The 21,314-nt window shown below is 44.7% G+C and overlaps 1 protein-coding gene across 1 annotated transcript in view; it reads left to right on the top strand.

Annotated features, from left to right (window-relative positions):
- The first annotated feature begins 17,193 nt into the window (after nucleotides 1-17,193).
- The window catches only part of SKAP2 (src kinase associated phosphoprotein 2), a 324,806-nt gene continuing 320,685 nt past the window's right edge, over nucleotides 17,194-21,314 (top strand). The window contains exon 1 of the mRNA XM_069729895.1: nucleotides 17,194-17,371. Within this exon, the coding sequence (XP_069585996.1) occupies nucleotides 17,329-17,371 (43 nt within the window). The 5' untranslated portion in view covers nucleotides 17,194-17,328. The remainder of the gene's footprint in view (nucleotides 17,372-21,314) is intronic.

Below are 21,314 nucleotides of genomic sequence, written 5' to 3'. Positions count from 1 at the left end.
GTAAATAAACAAAGAGCCACCTTCACACAATGCAGTCTTAGTGCTGTTGAAGGTGGCTATTAAACTTTAATAGGCCCGGGAGGGGGTGACCGGTTTCCTTTAACAAGGACCGCTCCCGATGCTTATGTCAAATGTATCTTTAGGGTCTTATTCACTTGACCAAAGCCAAAACAAAGACCTTTTGGGCCACTGTCAGGTTGGTACGTGTTACTGTATATATTATCATGGTTTATTGCTACAATTACTGCACAATCGCTAGAAAATCGCAATGATTTTTGTGAAGCTACGCCAAACACCAGCATTTTGCTCTAATTTTATGGTAATCTCAACAATAAATGGAAATAAATCAAAATTTGTCAATACTGCATAGTGGTAACAGATTGAAGGACATGTAAGATGTGTACTCCAGATTTTTCCATTGGAGATCACTGCACATAGGAAACTAGCGCATGAGTAGAGTATTTCATAGAAAAATGAAAAATGGTGGGTCTTGTCTCATGTTGCTTCCTCTGCAGCCACTTCATGGATGGTATCGGCATGTGGTTAGGGCAGAAAACTAATCTATCAATCAGGCATGGCTTTACAGAAAGAAAAAATGGCACAGAACTTTAAAAAGTATAAAGTACAACACTTTTAAGGAATGGTTCCCCTAATCATAAATGTCCGTATGCACATTGCTCATATAATACTCCTTTGCAACACCTAAAATCAACATAAATAAACATAACATACAGGCATAGAAACCATGTATACAGATATATGCAAACATGTACAGACATATATTATTGGCATACAGCTAATAGCGGCAGACCACGCTGCCACTACGGGCCCCATGTGTCGGGGTGGGGGGGCTCAGTGCCAGTGCCAACTTTAGGCCCCCTCCCTCTCGGCATCAGATTTTCAACTGTCTCTGCTTACATTGAAAGCAATGATGGAACAGGGAGCAGTCAGCTCCCTCCTCATCATTCTTTCTGTACATCTGAGCTCCGAGATCTCAACGAACTGTGTACAATAATGTCGCTACATTGAGTCCTCTGTGCAGAGCTTTAGACCACATGCTGCAGAGACTGGAGCAGCAGAAGAATGTGGAGGGGTGAGAATTTTTTTTTTAAATCAATGAGTACATTGTGGGGTCCATTTCACTATTAGAAGGGCCTTGTGGAGGCCATTATACTATTAGGAGGACTGTGCGGGGGGTGTAGGGTAAAGCCAGGACTGTAGTCATAGCCGACAGTAACCCCTGTATCACCCCCTGGCCCCCTCCCAGCACAAGATCATGTCTTCTTCTCTGAGTACCTCGGTGCTGCTTCTCTGTATTATCTTGGGCCTCCCGGAACAAGAGTATATTCTCTACAGACGGCTCTGCAATTAAAGAGTCACAGTCCGGCTTCACTTTAACTTCAACTTCTTTACTTAACATAGCATTATCCAGGGCACAGTCAATCGTAACAATTGGCTACACTTTCCCTTGCCTCTTATCTCTGCCGCTAAGCCTGTTCCCGGGACGGTTCATTTCCTCCGGTCCCTCAGTATCCCCAATGCTCAGAATTCCTGCTTCTCGTGGGGGTATTCTTTGCCGTTTCGCCCATGTCCTTAGAATAGTGGCCCATGCAAAAATCTGCCACATCCTGGATACCTTGCTCCCGTTCTGCTTAGCCTTCCTCCCGTAGCACTGCAGTCCCACTTATACTGCACCGCTATCTCTGGTGTCGCTGTGCTTCGTCCTGTACTTTGGCCCCCTGGATACTTACTGCTGTGCCCACTCTTCTAATAAACATTGCAGGGCACGATCTTGCCCTGGGCTAGCCAGCCCTGTGTTCCACACAGGCGCACCGGCCTCAACTGAACTAAACCGGGAACACCTTACTTTCTTATCCCACTGTATCCCTCCTACAGTTAACTATTAGCTGTACTACAATTCCCCCATCTAGTGACCCAGCTGAGGTAATGTTCTCTTCCCCCATCTAGTGGCCGACCCGGGGTAGTAAACTGTCCCTATTTAATACATACAGATACAGTAAATGGTAATACATATGAGACGTAGCAGTACCAATATTTCAAACAATGGTAATACACCTAAAGGTGTAGCAGTACCAGCATAAAGATAAACAAACATATTTTCCTCCTCCCCTTACAAGGGCATTATATTATTGGTAGGGCTGTGTGGGGACAATTATACTATTTGCAGGGCTGTGTGTGGGTCATAACACTATCTAGAGGGCTGATTGGGGCCGTAACGCTATTAAGGGGGCTGTGTGGGGTCCGATACACTATTTGGAGGGCTATGTGGGGGCTGTTGTACTGTATGAGGGCCATTATACAGTGTAGAGGGTTGTGTGGGGTCCATTAAACCATGGGTAGCGCTATTTGGGGGTCATTATACTGCGTGCAGGAAATTATACTGTGTGGAGGGTTGTGTTGGGGCCATCAAACTATTTGGAGGGTTGTGTGGGGGTATAATATAGAGTAGAGGAGTATGGTGACAATCACATTGTGTTGAGATTACTACAGGGGCATCATAATGTGTTGGGGTCACTGTGGGGGGTTTAGTGTCTGGTCATCATACTTTGTGTGTGGAGGATACTGTAGAGTAATTCAATATAGGGGTATTATACTGTGTTTGGGTGCATTTTGTTGTCATATTTTATGGGGCCATTTAAGGGCTATCTTAGTGTGTGAGAACACTAAGGGGCTTGAATAAGAGCAATATTACTTAGTAAGGGCTGTACAGTTGTGAGGTATGCACTTCTGTGACCCTGTTGAATATTATTTATTTTTTATGGGACTTCAGCAATGGAGCTCCATTATTTCCATGTCTGTCCCTGACATAGAAATATACACTGATGTATATACAGATATACACAGAAATGTGCACAGATAAGCAAAGTATGTATACAGGCATATATAGTACTGTGAAAAACGTATAGGCAGGTATGGAAGAAGTACTGAAAAGTAAGAATGTTTTCACTACTTGGTGTGACCACCCTTTGCCTTCAAAACAGAATCAATTCTTCTAGATCCTCTTGCACACACTTTTTGAAGGAACTCTGCAGTGAGTCTGTTCCAAACATCTTTGGCCGTTGAGTATTTAGTGAGTTTGTCACCTCAGTATTTGTAAGCCAAAACCAGATGTGGGTGAAAAATACAGAAGTGGTGACGTATTTCTATTCTACTTTTCCACTCCTGATTTTGGCTTACAAATACCGAGGTAAAAAACTCACCAAATACTCAATGTGTGCACGTGGCCTTGGAGAACTAAATACAGATCCTTTGTGGATTTAAGGTACCTTCACACTAAACGACGCTGCAGCGATCCAGACAACGATCCGGATCGCTGCAGCGTCGCTGTTTGGTCGCTGGAGAGCTGTCACACAGACAGCTCTCCAGCGACCAACGATGCTGGTAACCAGGGTAAACATCGGGTTACTAAGTGCAGGGCCGCGCTTAGTAACCCGATGTTTACCCAGGTTACCATCCTAAAAGTAAAAAAAAACAAACGCTTCATACTTACCTCCAGCTGTCTGTCCCCGGCGCTCTGCTTCTCTGTACTGGCTGTGAGCACAGCGGCCGGAAAGTAGAGCGGTGACATCACCGCTCTGCTTTCCAGCCGCTGTTGGGGAAAGAGGAGCTGAGGGGTAGAAGCTGGATGTCTCCGGTAACAGGAGCTAATACCAGCCCCAGTTACACGGGAAGTCAGCAACAAAAACAAGAAAAAATGCAAGAAAACAAATAATTAAAGCAAAGCTGAAAAAAATGCCACCAGTCTGGCCGTTAGAAAAAAAAACAAAACTGAAAAATATACATGCATCTCCTATTTTTCTTTACATTTTTCTTTGCATTTTCCCCTATCCCCCCCTTAAAAAAAGAAATACAAAAATAACATAAAAATTAGGCCTTATGTATCGCCAAAAAAAAGAGGCAAAAATTATTTGAATAACTGAGTAAGTGTAAACTAAGAGTAACTGAAAATGGGGTTTAAATGGTTTAAATCAAACAACCCTATATACTGTACATATACAGTACATAGCAAGAAAGTCACGTGGTTCCCTCATATGAGAGATTATCATGTTCTCACCAAACATATTTTGCAGCAGAGGCATTTTGGGAAAAGATTGTCTGCCTGAAGCTACTACGTACGCCACCAAAGACAATGTGGTCTGCACAGAACCTCTGTATATCCCAGAAGAAAACTTTATTGGACTCACGGATTATAATAAGTTTAATCTTGGTTCTCTGCTGTGGTTCTAATATAATTAACCTTCCAAAAGTGTAAACAGCCATATTTGTCTAACCCAGCCCTGAATGCTTTTTATGTAATGTAAATGTTGAAAAAAAAATTCTATCTTAGTAAAGATAATAAGACAAAATTGTGCTTATAATAGTGTAATAAGTAAAACTTAAACACTTTCAATAAGATGCCATATAAATAGTAATTAGATTTTGCAACCTTCTAATGTTGCTCTGTATTGTTATAAACACTTTAATCAGGAACCCTGGGACGGCCAATGTTTTATTTATGAGCACTTAGGTGGGACTAATGGTCCTTATCATCCATTCATTTTGGGGCTATTACATTTATGTGGACTTAAACAGCTATTACCCTCAATGGGCATTGTATTCATTTCAATGGTTCAGTCTACAAGCATGGATTATTACTTCAGATTGCATCTTAAAGAAGTGCAGTCATTATTTTCAATGTTAAATGGTTATTTAGCTGTATCTCTAACTTTTTATTGGTCTGCTTGTCATATTTTAGAAGATTTACTTTTATTATGGTGATAGAGCATTAAAGAAGAGATTGCTCACAAGTTCACATGCTGAGATTTTACTGGAGTTGAAAGAGGGCATCTAATACTGTCCAAGGTGTGGACAGTTACACTGATAGGGCACAGGGCTCACGTGACATAAGATTCTCACGTGAGCCCTGGGAATGCTAGGGCAGACACTGCTGGAAAGTGCCAGCATGGGCGGTGAGTATAGGTCATTTTATTTTAACGGGGGCAAACATTCAGAGTGACAAGGGTTGTCCTAGTAGTGGACCTCCTTTTTAATTCCCACTGATTCAAACATATTGAGATTGATTCTTCGTCCGCAAAAATAAAACATTTTGGGCACTATTTCCTACACTGCTGAAGCACCAGAGAGCAGACAAACGTTATTTTGCATTGACTTGTGGGCTTCCCCATAATGCCCTGCAGCTATGACATCTTGCATTCTGCTTTCTCTAATGCCAAGACACAGGCTCAGGTGTTTGTCACTGAGATCGTAAAGCTTCATGAGGTTTCCTCCGATGTGGTGTCAGATCCAGTTTGTATCTAAACTTTGGAGGGCGTTTTGTTCCAGTTTAGAGATGCATATATCCTTTTCCTCGGTGTTCCACCTTCAAAATCATGGTCAGACTGAACTCCTAAACCAAAGTTTGGAGACATGCCTCAGATGTTTTGTGTAAGATAACCAGGAGGATTAGTCTTCTTTTTTACCACTGTCTGAGTTTGCTTTAAACAATCATCGTAGAGAATCCCCTGGTAAGTTGCATTTTTTTGGTGCATATGAATTCCATCCACAATTCTGTAACTTCATTAAGATGAATCTTCAGGGCTTTGTGGGGAGGAACAATTCTCATCTTCGCTCTCATCTGTGTGGAAAGGGGTTCAGAATAATGTAAAGGTCATTGGAGACAAATACGTATGTATGGCTCATAAAAAACGATTGTCAGGTCAGGACCTAAAGGTGAATGAGTTGGTATGGCTGTGAACCAAAACTATCAAACTGAAAGTTCTTTCTTGGAAAGTAGGTCCTAAGTTTATTGGTCCTTATAAGATGGTCACCGTAATCTACCCTGTAACTTTTCATCTCAAGCTTCCTCTGACTCTCAAGATCCATAATGTTTTCTACACGTCTTTACTCAACAAATATGTTGCGTCTGTGGTACCATCACCTTTACCAACACCACTGGTGATAATTGATGGCAATTTTGAATTTCAGGTAGTGAGAATCGTTGATTCCTGTCACGCTCGCGCTCAAACTGGTTGGCGCGGGCATGCGGGGGTGTGGGCCCACTGTGCCACAGACCAGACTACACTGGAAGGGGCATAACTAAGTAGCTTCCTTGGTATTCGCTAGAGCCTCTGATGGTGAGGTCTGACTTGTGCAGCAGGAAGCTACCAGGTACCACTCCAGGGTGGTGTCTGGCTGTGACTGCTAATCCCACCGGGGAACGGAACATAGACAGGCAAGCGGGCACGGCTGGCACTCTGGCAGACAGGTGGGCACAGCTGGGACACAGGCAGGCGGAAGGGTACAACAGACACTGGCAGGCAGGTGGGCACGGCTGGCTCTCTGGCAGGCAGGTATGGGTACAACAGAGACATTGGCAGACAGGCGGGAACGGCTGGCTCTCTGGTTGGCAGGCAGGTACGTCTGGCTCTAGCAGGACTGGCGGACAAGGCTGGCACACTGGAAGAACCGGTAGGGACCGATCTTCAAGCAGGTATGTAAAACAGGTAAGAACCTGTTCAGACAGGAGGACTTATGAATAGGTAGAGAAAGACTGCAAGAGTGGATGCAAAGCAGAAGCACAGGAGCTAGAGCCAAGAACAGAAATGCAGGAGGTGGAGCCAAGTGCAGAAACACAGGAGGTGGAGCCAAGATAAGGAGGTGGAGCCAAGTGCAGACATGCAGGAGGCGGAGCCAAGAGCAGAGCTGCAGGAGGCAAAGCCAAGTGCAGAGATGCAGGAGGTGGAGCAGGGAAGAACCGCAAGAAGCGGAGCAAGGTAGAACTGCAAGGAGCGGAGCCACAGAGCAAAGCCACAGAGTGCAAAGCTGAGAGAAAAGCAAAGTCAGTGTGCAGAGCTTAGTGTAAAACCACAGTGTGCAGAGCAAGGTCACAGAATGCAGAGCAAGGAGCAAAGCAAGGTCGCAGAGAACAGAGCCAAAAGCAGAGCAAAGCAAGACACAGAGTGCAGAGCTGAAAGCAGAGCAAACCACAGAGTGCAGAGCAAGGAGCAAAGCAAGGTCGCAGAGAGCAGAGCAAAGCAAGACGCAGAGTGCAGAGCAGAGCAAAGCAAGACACAGAGTATGCACAGCAGAGAAAGGAAACCAAGGCAGGGATATAAACGAACACAGGAACAGGACTAGACTAAGACAGAGTCAGGAACAAGTCAAGGCACAGTGACTCAGACACAAGCCAGGGTATGATGCCCCACTGGGTGGCTACACAAGGACACAGGCCAGGGTATTATGCCCCACTGGGTGGCTAACACAGGGCACAGACCAGAGTACAACACCCTATTGGTGGCGGACATAAGAGTCACAGAGACATGGCCTGGCACCTCAGCAGCTAAGAACTGACTGAGGGAGTAAGTTGCACAGGCCCCCACCAATGGGTGGGGAAGTCTTAAATACAGGAAGCCTCATGGCAATTGGCCAGGGACACCTTAGCAGGGTGCACACAGTCTCAATAAGACACAGGAGTTGCCGGCGCCACCCCCTATGCACACAGACAAAGCATGTACAGAGCAAGCAGCAGACATGAGGCACACAGCATGGATCTGGCAGCAGAGAGAAGTCACAACATGGCCCAGAGAAGTAAGAGAGTTTGAGTGTAATGCAGGTGGGGGATGGGAGGCCATGCAGTGATGCCAGCAGGGTTGTTACAATTCCTGTAAGGTTCGCAGCTCTGTACAGTACCTGGTACATTGGAAGGAGTTTGGTCCTGAGTAGAGGATATGGATGCTGGCTTCTGAGGGTAACATCGGTAGGTTAGTACAGTGCTTTCCTTTGGATCATCCGGATAAACTCGGCCTGAGGGTCCTGTGGCCCCTCGCAGAATGAGGGGTACTGTCATGAGATATCCTGTGAGATCTGGGCTTAGGCAATCTTTACATATTGTGAATCACCGGTCTTCTATTTAGCCTCTGTGTTTTGTTCCTCATATTAAATGAACTTTGTTTCCTTTGGTGCTGAAGAGGTTAATGACTCTTTGTCTGCTGGTTATAGACATGCAGCTCCATCTCACAGCTGCTTCTAACCTGCTCTTTTTCTCTCTCTATAAAACCTGGCCAGACCTTCTCATCCCTGCCTGTAAAAGATTACTTCATGGCTTGCTGGAGTTGGCGTGCTGAAGTTAGAGTTCCTAGTTGCTGCTAGAGATTGTTGTGTGCTGTTTTTTTAGTGCATGCTTTCTCCATTATCCTGTTCTCATTCGGTTTGCACATTATTATCCTTCCCTTTATTCCTTTCTGCCCATGGGAATTGTTTTGGTATGTAAGTTGCTTTTTGTTATCCCTATTTGTCTTATGTGTTTATACACTAACATATCTGTCCCAAACCTATTGGGGGAGGGGGAGAGGACAGCTTAGGACATTAGCAGGGGCATAGTGAGGTCAGAGACTAGGGCTTCTCTACCTTTTAAGAGTACCCCCGGAACAGGGATAGCTAGGGTCTATGTTCCAGGGAGAGTTTGAGGCCCCCCTTCCCTACCGCTGACCATCACCGCGTGACATAAACATTATTATTTATGCCTTCTTGGTTACTAAAAGAAATTCATACATGTATATTTCTTTTATGAATAATTTACATAGCAGAATAAGAATTAAACATGCATAAAAAGTTGTCAAAGATTCACTGTTCATTTACTGAGATACCTTGCAAAAGCGGCGCTTTAAAGATTTCTTGAGATGAGTTGCACCAGGGCAATCACTTTAAGTAGACCAGCAGTAATCAGCCATAATGTGGCTAAGCCTGTCAAAAATACATGCCTTTACCCTCGCCGTGGTCTGCACTGGAAATTTTCTGCAGATGTAGTCAAAGCATTTTCCCTTTGTTTAGAGACTTTACAAACTGCTTCATTAAAACTAATTTGATAGGCAGTGGTGATAAAATGATCTTATTTCTATCAACCAATGATTCTGCAATTACATTCTTCTCTCCTTCTACCATGTGTTCTCTCAGAGACCACTGTGTTTTCACCCAGTGCTCATGTTTTATCTATTATCCCAGAAACAGATAAAACAGGGATACTTTATGTATCCTCTCTGCTGTCCCATGAGAATATTCACGATCTTTAGATCCACACACATTGGCCACTGGTGATTGGGGTATGATATTTTCTATAGGACCTGAGCAATTGTGTTTTCCTCTTCAGTCATCTTAGTTGAGTGACCAATTGGGATTGTTCCCATTGTGTAAAAGCACATATTTTAGGTTCTGCTGTCTAAGTACATCTGCCAATCACATGGTCGATATTATGATATGCCCATTTTCATCAGCAAACCTTGAACATTGTTGCCATTAAAAAAAATCACTTTCCACCAAGAAAAATGGCAGTAAATCATTTTCTCTGTTGTGATAGTATGTGATTTTGTTTTCTGGATGTCATAAATTCCTCTAGTCGAGAGGGCAACAGTTCTGCTGATTTCTTTGGGAGATTTAGCTCTCTAATGAGGTCATTGAGCTCTGACTTTTTAAAAACTTGTGGCACTTATAAGGTTCCTTCAAAATCACTGTCATCATGACAGAACAGGAATCATATTCAGGAAACTCTTCTAGCTTATTGAATGTGGGACTGGAATTTAATCTGAGTGTAAAACAGGTCGGTCAGTATACATCCATTTCCTCCAATTACATCCATTAGTGCCCTTTATGTTAGCCACGCAAAAGTAACAATCACATTGAGATTCCTCTGTTCTCAATTTCAGACATTTTCTTGTACCATTGTCCACTGTCGAAGATGCTCAATACAATGTGTGGATCCCAAGACTTATCTCAGTCCCCTAATGTTATTTTGAAATTATTATTTATTATTATTATTATTCTACATTTTTATAGCGCCATTTATTCCATGGCGCTTTACATGTAAAAAAAGGGGCAAATAAAGACAAATACATTAAACATGAGCAAAAAACAAGGCACACAGGTACATAAGGAGAACCATGTGAGAGCAGTGGTTGATTTGGTGGCATCTGATTTAGAGGAGCTTGCTAGGAAATGCTCTCTTTCATACAAGGTAAGATACATCGGAGCTACTGCAACCCCCTGACCTACTGTCTCCTTTCCCATAATCCTGTAGAATGTAAGCACGCAAGGGCAGGGTCCTCGACCCTCTGTATCAGTCTGTCATTGTTAGTTTGCCTACTGTAAGCGATTTCTGTAGTTTATATGTAACTCCTTCTCATGTACAGCACGATGGAATTAATGGTGCTATATAAATAAATAATAATAATGATAATAATAAAATAATAATAATAAGGAGGGAGGACCCTGCCCGTGAGGGCTCACAGTCTGCAGGGGATGGGTGAGGATACCCTAGGAGAGGGTAAAGCTGGTTGTGCGGCGGTTCAGTAGGTTGAGGATCACTGCAGACTGTAGGCTTGTCGGAAGAGGTGAGTCTTCAGGTTCTTTTTGAAGGTTTCTATGGTAGGCGAGAGTCTGATGTGTTGGGATAGAGAGTTCCAGAGTATGGGGGAAGCACGGGAGAAGTCTTGGATGCGGTTATGGGAAGAAAAGATGAGAGGGGAGTAGAGAAGGAGATCTTGAGAGGATCGGAGGTTGTGTGTAGGTAAGTACCGGGAAACCATGTCACAGATGAATGGAGGAGCCAGGCTGTGGTTGGCTTTTTATGTCATTGTAAGGGTTTTGAACTGGAGTCTCGGGCCCATAGGAAGCCAGTGAAGGGCTTGGCATAGGGGAGAGGCTGGGGAATAGCGGGGAGACAGGTAGACTAGTCAGGCAGCAGAGTGTAGGATGGATTGGAGTGGTGCCAGAGTGCTACATGGGAGGCCAGAGAGTAGGAGGTTGCAGTAGTCAAGGTGGGAGATGATAAGGGCATGCACTAATGTTTTTGTGGTGTAGGGGTCAAGGAATGCCAGGATCCTGGAAATATTTTTGAGTTTGAGACAGCAGGAGGAGGCAAAGGCTTGGACATGTGGCTTGAAAGAGAGGACAGAGTCGAGGATCACCCCGAGGCATCGGGCGTGTGGGACTGGGGAAAGTAAGCAGCCATTGACATTGATGGATAGGTCTGGTGGAGGGGTAGAGTGAGATGGGGAAAGGTGATGAATTCTGTTTTGTCCATGTTCAGTTTTTGAAAGCGAGCAGAAAAGAAGGCCGAGATAGCAGACAGACAGTGTGGGATTTTGGTAAGTAAGGAGGTGAGGTCAGGTCCGGATAGGTATATCTGCATGTCATCAGCGTGGAATTCTATTAGATGTCCCAGGCTGAAGGTGTAGATGGAGAAGAGTAGGAGTCCTAGAACAGAGCCTTGAGGAACACCGACAGATAAGGGGCGAAGTGAGGAGGTGGTGTGGGGGAGGGAAACACTGACAGTTTGGTCTGTCAGATATGACGAGATCCAGGATAGGGCCAAGTCTGTGATGCCAAGAGATGAGAGGATCTGTAGCAGAAGGGAGGGGTCCACAGTGTCAAAGGCAGAAGACAGGTCTAGAAGAAGGAGGACAGAGTAGTGTCGCTTGCTCTTGGCAGTTAGTAGGTCATTGGTGACATTAGTTAGGGCAGTTTCAGTTGAGTGATGGGGTTGGAAGCCAGATTGTAACCAGTCAAAGAGGGAGCAGGAGGAGAGGTGGAAGGACAGTTCAAGATGGACGTGTTGTTCCAGTAATTTGGAGGCATAAGGGATATCGGGCGATAGCTAGACACAGAGGATGGGTCGAGGGAGGGCTTTTTGAGGATGGGTGTGATCTTGGCATGCTTGAAGGATGAGGGGAAGGCACCTGTTGTAAGTGAAAGGTTGAAGAGGTGCGTTAGGGTTGGGATGAAGACCGAGGCAAGGTTAGGGATGAGGTGGGACAGTAGCGGGTCAAGCGTGCAAGTGGTGAGGTATGATCTTGACACGAGGGCGGAGAGCTGATCTTCTGTCATGATGGAGAAGCTGGTTTTGGGGAACAGGGCTGAGCAGCTAAGAGGGGCATTGGGCGCTGTGGGCTGAAGCGTTCTCTGATCGTATTGATCTTCTGTTTAAAGCAAGAGTCAAAGTCTTCAGCAAAAATGAAAGGGGAGGGAGGAGGTGCGGGGGGACGGAGTAGAGAATTGAAAGTGTTGAAAAGCTGTTTAGGGTTGTGAGACAGGGAGGATATGAGAGATGAGAAGTAAGTTTGTTTTGCAGCAGTGAGCGTGGACTTGAAGCTGGCAAGGGACTGCTTGTATTCAGTGAAGTGGTCGGCAGAGCGGCATCACTTCTATCTCCGCTCAGCGATCCAGGAGGCCCGTCTCAGTTCTTTGGTCAGGCTGGTCAGCCAGGGCTGCCTGTTGAGTGTACGAGTTTTGCTATACTTGAGCAGGGCGGCCGAATCGAGTGTTGCTGTTATTGTGGTGTTATAAAAAGTGGCAGTAGCATCTGTGTCATGAAGTGAGACTATGTCTGTAAGAGGGAGAAGGGACTCCAAGAGTGATTGTAAATTGAGGTGTTTGAGATTTCTGTGAGGGTCAGTGAGTTTGTGGAGTGGGGGTTGCACACTGGGAGAGGAGAGGGAAGATAATGTCAGTAGGTTGTGGTCAGACAGGGGGAGGGGAGAGCTAGTGAGATTAGTAAGGGAGCAAAGGTGGGTGAAGATGAGGTCCAGCATGTGGCCATCTTTGTGAGTAGCCTCAGAGGACCATTGAGTGAGGCCAAAGGAGGCAGTCAATGATAAAAGTTTAGAGGCAGCTGAGGTGGAAGTGTCAATGAGGATGTTGAAGTCACCCATGATGATAGTAGGGATGTCAGCAGAGAGGAAATGAAGTAGCCAGGTGGTGAAGTGGTTGAGAAAGGTGGAGATGGCTAGTTCTGGGGGGTGGTAGATGACAGCCAGCTGGAGGTAGGAGGGAGAATAAATGCGGATGGAGTGCACCTCGAATGAAGGAAGAGCAGCGGAGGGTGGTAACAGGATTGGAGTGAAGGAGCAGGAGTTGGACAGGAGCAAGCCAACCCCTCCACCATGTTTGTTGCTGGGGCGAGGGGTGTGAGAGAGGTGGAATCCGCCATATGAAAGCGCAGCTAGAGAGGCTGAGTCAGAGGGGGTGAGCCAGGTTTCAGTGATGCCAAGGAAGGAGAGTTTGTTGGTAATGAAGAGGTCATGGATAAATGTCAGTTTGTTGCAGACAGAGCGTTCCATAGTGCTCCAGGTAGAGGGACCGGGGGAGTGGGGGCTGGATGAATGGGTATGAGGTTATCATGGTTGGGAAAACGTGCAGAGGATCATGGCAGGGGGTTAGAAATGAGTGTGGGGATGTGTTGAGGAGGGCCGAGATTTTGGGATACATCACCAGAGATGAAGAGTAGCAGACAGAGCGTTAGCAGGTGGGAGCAGGATAGGACATGATGTGGCCATGTGTATCTGGAGAAAAAGGATTGTATGTGGAGGAACAGTTCTGAGGAGAAGGTGAGATGGCTGGAGAGGATGGAGGGAGAAATTACTATATTACTAGTTCTTTACTAGGTGGAGGGATTGCAGGAGATTGTAAGAAGGAAAGTAGTAAGGGAGTGAAAGAGAAAAGAAACCGAAAAATTGTGGAGGTTTGCTATTTCATTACCTTCCAGTCAATTCCAATCAAATTCAGTCTAATTCAAAATAATTAAAAAGATGTAATTTAAAAGATGGGAGTTAAAAGATGAATGGAGCAGACTACGCCTGGAGCAGATGCCTGCATGTGAATATATGTGTTGGTAAGGCTAGTTTCACACTAGCTTTTACCTGATCTGCGGCGGGCTGCGGACTTCCTCTGTGAAGCCCCGCCCTCCACCGCACCTCCGCTGCTAGCTCTGCCTACATCTGCATACGGCCAGCATGCGGCCTGCATACCTATCTTTAACATTAGGTACGCAGGTCGTGCGGCTGTATGCGGATGGTGTCGCATGCGTCGTTTTGATGATGCGGCGACCAGCGTAGGATGCAGCCTGTAGCATTTTTTTTCCCCTTCATCGTCAAAACGACGCATGCGGCACCATCCGCATACAGCCGCACGACCTGCGTACCTAATGTTAAATATAGGTACGCAGGCTGCATGCGGGCCGCATGCAGATGTAGGCGGAGCTAGCAGCGGAAGTGCGGCGGAGGGTGGGGCTTCACGGAGGAAGTCCGCAGCCCACCGCAGATCAGGTAAACGCTAGTGTGAAACTAGCCTTACCAAACACAGTTCTCAGTGCTAATGCAGTGCAGGAAGCAGTATGCGATGAACAGCATCCTATGACATAGTTCCATCCCCACAAGGCTTGTTGGAATAGAATAAAGGGAAGGGGGGTTCAGCTGTGTTCAGAGGGAGGATGGTAGTAAGAGAAATTGAAAAGAACTTATGATGTACAGGGAATTATTAATCCTGGGCCTTTTTTACAATTTGAAGTGAAGAACACACTGTCGGGAGATGACAGATTGGTGGAAAGGATTACTGGAGGGACCATTTATAAGTCAGTAGAATGGACAGTACTGATTTAGTCAGCTAAAAAAATTGAGTGGTAAGCCCTGTTTAACCTCTTCCCTCCTGGGCAATTTTCTGGTTTTGCACTCTCATTTTTCCTACCTAGAGTCTTAACTTTTTTTAATTTTTCCGCAATTCTGCTGTTTTTTTTCCTCATTGCACAGTTTATTGCCACTTTATTTAATATTTTAATAGATTAGACATTTACCAACATGGAGATACCACGTATGACACGCCCACCAGGGTCGTGGGGTACTCGGAACCGGGTCAGACAGTTCTTTGGGGAAGTCACGGGGCCGTGACCTGACTCCGTGGCCCTGTCTGTGCCGTAAAATGGGGAATATGTATATGGGATTTAAAGTGACGCCACCTGTGGTGTTCGGCAATGGATGGCCGACACTGCTAAAGGACACCGCTGGGGCCGATGGTGACGCAGCTGGGATGGTTCTGCTCCCCACAGGTGCAGTGGAGCCCCAGGGGTACCGGTCCCGTTTATGTCAGGCTTCATGTACCTTGTGGTGCAGATCTCAGGGTGCAAGAGATCACTGAATGACACAAGGGTTGTAGTTTTCTTTTCCTTTACTTGATGGTTGATAGTACAGACCGGGGTACTGGTAACAGATTGTAATGGAGAGATAGGCATCCTGGAAACAATTTTCGCATACAGCTGGCCAGGAAGGTATGGAAGCCTTCCTTCTGCGCTGTCCTCCCTTTTTCCTTGCTGCCTAACAGCTCACCCTCCTGCTGCTGAATAACTCTCTCTGTTTTTAAAAACTAACCGTTGCCCACATGGCAGGCAGCTCAAGCCTATCGCAGGTGCCGCTCCTTTGTGTTTGCTCTAGGCTCTGGTATACTGCTGTGCCGCCGGGTATTAGATCGGGCCAGGAGACCTGCAGTCCCCTGCCCTCCGTATTTAGCTGCCGGGACTTCAGTACCCACGCAAAACTTTCTTTTTTTTTTTTTTTTACTTTTCATTATATGTTTAAATCTCTTGCATCCTTATTACTGGAGACATTACTTTGAAAAAGAAGGGTACAGAAGAAAAAGAAAATCTGTTCCAGAATCAGTGGAATTGGGTTTAAATTAAACTTTCCAGTGAAATTTCCTCTTTAGATATTTGCAAGCAAAAACTGGGACCCAGAGAAAAAGGCTGAAGTGGTGGCATGTTTCTATTATACTTTTCCTCTGATTGCTTCACTCGTGATTTTGGCTTACAAATACTGATGTAAAGTCCTGAATGTTTGGCTGCTTGAACTCATTTGGATGAGTTTGATTCTGAAATGCTGCATTGTTTCAGAGAAAAACTTATTTTAATTTATCCCCGGGGACCGAGCGGCACTGTAGACTAGTTGGACAGGCTGTTTACTGGCAAGTTCTCCATGCCTGCTGCCTTGGATTGATAGGTCTCTGTCTATACCTACACGTAGGCAGAAACCCACCTGTCCAACTGGTCTACAACACGGGTACATTCCCGGGGGCTATTAAAATATGTCTTTCTCTGCAGAATCAAACCTACCTGCTGAGTTCATACAGCCAGTGTCTGATGCATGCTGTCCGTGGACTGGGCAGCCTAAACCTGCTGTCAGGGTCTCTTTAATGTGTGTTAGGCCGGGGTCACACTTGTGAGAAACTCATGCATCAGTACCCGACACTGCCGCCGGCACTGGGACCGGAGTGTGCGACTGCGTGCACTTCTATGTAGCCGCACACTCTGGTCCCGAGTGCCGGCGGCAGCATCGGGTATTGATGCATGAGTTTCTCGCAAGTGTGACCCCGGCCTTAGACTATCTGTTCCACCTCCCCCACCTCTCTGCAAATCATCAGGTTTAGAGCCCAAACAGTAGATTCAAAGAGTATCCATCATCATAATTGTTATTTCATAAATCAGTAGTATACATTAATATAAGCAACATTGTAATATATCTTATCAGAGAAATCCGTTTCTTTCTCTTCCAGGTCTGATCTTGTATTCTCAATATTAATTTTGGGAGAGCACGAGGCAGAATGTCTGTGTCTGCCCACAACGCCTCCTTCCCACTCCTGTCTCCATAGAATGTTATTAGCACCAACTGTCATCTCCAGGCTCCGTTATGTCATCCTGAATATAGACTCATGAATGAGAGATCAATCCAGGAGGAAAAAGAAGAAAATTTGTCTGATAAGATACATTACAGCGTTGCTTATTTTCATGAGTTCTATTTATTACATACAAATTTTAATGGCGACTACAGTTTAAATTGGATCTGTCAGCACAGAATGACTGTTCAAACCAAGTCTCGCCGCTCGGTGCATTATGGCGTGGACAATTATTCAAATTCACCTTACCACCTGCTTGTTTTCCCTCAATCTCTACCCCCTCTATGATTGACAGCTCTGGCTTCATAGTCAGAGAAAATTATAACAAGCAGGTGGGAAGTTGCATATAAATGTTTGGCCGTGATGCATTAGGCGCCTGTGCTTGGTTTGAACAGTCATTTTGCGCTGACAGTCCCTTTAAAGGAAGACAAGTAATACTCTGTCTTTAACCCGACCTGACACTTCTTCTTTCGCAGTTATGATGCTTTCTATGAGCACTTGGCATGTGTATTCACACTTTTTGATTTACATAAGAACATAGAGCCATTGAGATCTCTGATATTCTGCACCTCTGATGACTGATGCATATGTTAGCATTTATTTCCTGAAATTCAAATGAGAATTCATTGCACAATTCTGTGCTTCAGGCCTGGGGGAGGAGGAGTGGACAAGCCGGCTGATTTGTCCAGTTACTTCCTTAAACTCTGCACACTCTCGGTTGTCTTTTCTTCCTCTCTGTATTTTACTTCCCTGTTTTCATACACATTGTAAAAACTACGATCTTCATTACCAGCTATTCAGTGCTGAAATATCGCATTATTCGGGCATAACTAGCCATTCACAATGACTCAACTGCTACCTGAGGACATTAAGAACATACTAACAGGTAAATGGCACGGGCTGCGGCTAAGTGCGTCTGTACAGGTAGACTCTTAAGGGGATCTGTACTGATTCTCTGACCTGCTCATGTTAATGATCAGAACAGGTTATGTAGCTCTGTAATTATCTGTATATAATAACTGGACTGAACTCTTTGGTAATTTGCTTTTTCTACTCATGCTGCTACATTATGGGAGTCAGAGTACAGAATTTATGGTCGTTCTGAGCATATTGGCAAAATCAACATATCAATTATGTTTATGGATAGCATATTGGTACAATTATAGTCCCCAGGATATCGGATCAGAGACCATATAATTAGTTACAAATTCTTGTAATATGTGTACTTTAGGTGCAAAGCTAACAGCGTAGCTATTATAAATTATACAGTATACAGATTCACCTCTTTTATTAAGTCCACTTTCATTCTTCAGTTTATGGTATAGACTAAAGAGGAGCGAATCTTTTGAGACTCGTATTTGCCGACTTAGTCAAATTTTCCCCCCAAATTTGATATGCAGCAACTAAATTTATGGGAATCCCAAAATTGGAAAACTTGTTGCTTGGACAATACACGTGGGGAAAGAAGAGAGAGTTAGGCCGGGGTCACACTTGCATAGAATCCGGACGAGTGTTATGCGATAAAACATCACATAGCACTCGGACAAATGTTGATCTATGGGGCAGCTCACATCACTGTCTTTTTTCTCGGGCTTATTCAGCGTGCGAGTGAAATCGCAGCATGCTGCGATTGTACGCGTATATATATCGCCCGAGTCTCGCCAATGCAAGTCTATGGGTTCGAGAAAAAATCAGACACAACACGGACCATCAGTGTGATTTAAAAATAGGCAACCATTTTCCTCATTTCAGCCCATTGAGCCATTAAATTCAAGGGGGAAAAGCAGTGATAAATGTAAAGCCATACAGGTGTCATACAGATACATAGGTGCAAGAAAATCACATCAGCGCATTGCAAACGCATTACACACGGATGACCATACGGAGAACACTTGTGCGACTCTCAGCAGAGACTCAGACTTTTCATACGTTAAGTGTGACCCCAGCCTTAGCGAGAGAATCCTGATGTACATAAGAGCTTACACTCTACAGGAGAGAGAGAGAACTGTGACCATAAGAACTTACACTCTGCAGAGGAGAGAGAGAACTGCGCTGACCATAAGAGCTTATACTCTACAGGAGAGAGAGAGAACTGCGCTGACCATAAGAGCTTATACTCTACAGGAGAGAGAGAGAACTGCGCTGACCATAAGAGCTTATACTCTACAGGAGAGAGAGAGGACTGCGCTGACCATAAGAGCTTATACTCTACAGGAGAGAGAGAGGACTGCGCTGACCATAAGAACTTACACTCTGCAGAGGAGAGAGAGAACTGCGCTGACCATAAGAGCTTATACTCTACAGGAGAGAGAGAGAACTGCGCTGACCATAAGAGCTTATACTCTACAGGAGAGAGAGAGGACTGCGCTGACCATAAGAGCTTATACTCTACAGGAGAGAGAGAGGACTGCGCTGACCATAAGAACTTACACTCTGCAGAGGAGAGAGAGAGAACTGCGCTGACCATAAGAGCTTATACTCTACAGGAGAGAGAGAGAACTGCGCTGACCATAAGAGCTTATACTTTACAGGAGAGAGAGAGAACTGCGCTGACCATAAGAGCTTACACTCTACAGGAGAGAGAGAGGACTGCGCTGACCATAAGAGCTTACACTCTACAGGAGAGAGAGAGGACTGCACTGACCATAAGAACTTACACTCTGCAGAGGAGAGAGAGAGAACTGCGCTGACCATAAGAGCTTATACTCTACAGGAGAGAGAGAGAACTGCGCTGACCATAAGAGCTTATACTCTACAGGAGAGAGAGAGAACTGCGATGACCATAAGAGCTTACACTCTACAGGAGAGAGAGAGGACTGCGCTGACCATAAGAGCTTATACTCTAGAGGAGAGAGAGAGAACTGCGCTGACCATAAGAACTTACACTCTGCAGAGGAGAGAGAGACAATCCCACTGACCATAAGAGCTTACACTTTACAGGAGAGACAGAGAACCCTGCTGATTATAAGGCTGGGGTCACACTGCAGCGTAATACGGATGAGTGCTAAGGGATAAAAAAATCGCATAGCACTCGGACCAATGTTAATCTATGGGGCAGCTCCCATCATCCATTTTTTTCTCGTCTGTATTATACTTGTGAGTGAAATCGGAGCATGCTGCAATTGTCTGCGTATCTCAGCTGAGAAACGCCAATGCAAGTCTATGGGTGCGAGAAAAAAATCGCACAGCACACGGACCATGCATGTGACTTGCGAGAAATTCTCAGGCATTGGGCAGGTGACAGGAAATTGGCTCAGCCATTATTTGCTCATTTTGCAAGTGTGTGAGAAAATCTCACCATACGGATGACATACGGATGACACACGGATACTTTTTTGAGAAAAAAACGCATCCTGGCATTGCACACGGATGACATATGGATCACCATAGGGAGAACATTTGTGCGATTCTCGGCAGACAAAATCGGACAGATTTTTTATACATTGTGTGTGACTCCAGCCTAAGAGTTTAAACTCTGCAACAGATACAGAGAGGACCATGCTGACTATAAGAGCTTACACTCTATAGGACAGAGAAAGAGAGAGCATTCCCCCAATTATTAGACCTTACCCAATGATTTTGAGTAGGAACAACTAATCTGCTGTACAAACCACTGATCTGTGATGGCCCAAGTACTGACCACCACTGTACAAGGTGTGATAATCTGCACAGAACATTATGGGGAAGTCCGTTCAGCCATGTAAAAATATATTACTCCACTGTCTTAGGCTTAAACAGTGTGGGAATTGGTCTTAGGAAAGTAAGTTTTTTTTTTCATTCGTGACATCTCAAAGTGTGAATACACATGAAACTGGGAATTCGACTCAATCCTTCAAAGATATATCCTCTCATCTCTAGTATAGACCATGACTCAAACACAATCCTCCAAAGATCTATCCACTCATCTCTAGTATAGACCATGACTCAAACGCGATCCTCCAAAGATCTATCCACTCATCTCTAGTATAGACCATGACTCAAACGCGATCCTCCAAAGATCTATCCACTCATCTCTAGTATAGACCATGACTCAAACGCGATCCTCCAAAGATCTATGTATCTATCCTATACTCCATTATTGGATTTCCCTGTTTCAGCGAGGTCTTGTCCCCCTTATCCCTATAGCCAAAAGGACTTTCCCATATATTTATGTTATGCTGTAAGGTCCATCACGCTTACCCTAATACCTTGGGAACTGGTTGCTGTTTTGTGCTTTATTTCATATATATGGGGCCTTAAGTTATGTTTGTTTTGTCTCTACAGTCTGCACACCAGTAAGAGAGTTGAAAAATAGATATCCAAACTCTTACAAAAAAATTGAGGATTGATACGACTAAGTAGAGTTTGCGAATGTTTGAGGGACTGTTAGCATAATCAAGAATTTTATACTTTGTCCTTATGTTATAATGTGCATTAGGCCGGGGACACACACAACGTATAAAAAAACGGTCCGTTTTTGACGAAGGAGAATCGCAAAATTTTTTACAAAACAGTGATCCGAGTGCAGTGCGAGGATGCGATTTTCTCGCATCAAATGATCCGTGTGACATCCGTATGGCATCCGTACTGCGTGTTTTTATCGCAGGCTTGCAAAACCAACATACGCCAATACAAGGGATCCATGTGTCAAAAACAAACAAACATATATACTGTCTATATATATATATATATATGTCAGTAGACACATATATGTATATATATTAATATTTCATCCAGCGCGATATAGCAGAAAGCCGGTAATTTAATTGCCGGCTTCTGCTTTCTCCTTCCTAAAACCCAACATGATTTGAGACCTGGTTTACATACAGTAAACCATGTCTTCTCCCCAT

The sequence above is a fragment of the Ranitomeya imitator genome, chromosome 6 (assembly GCF_032444005.1).
Source record: "Ranitomeya imitator isolate aRanImi1 chromosome 6, aRanImi1.pri, whole genome shotgun sequence".
Classification (NCBI taxonomy): Eukaryota; Metazoa; Chordata; class Amphibia; order Anura; family Dendrobatidae; genus Ranitomeya; species Ranitomeya imitator.
This window is presented reverse-complemented; position numbering and strand designations above follow the sequence as displayed.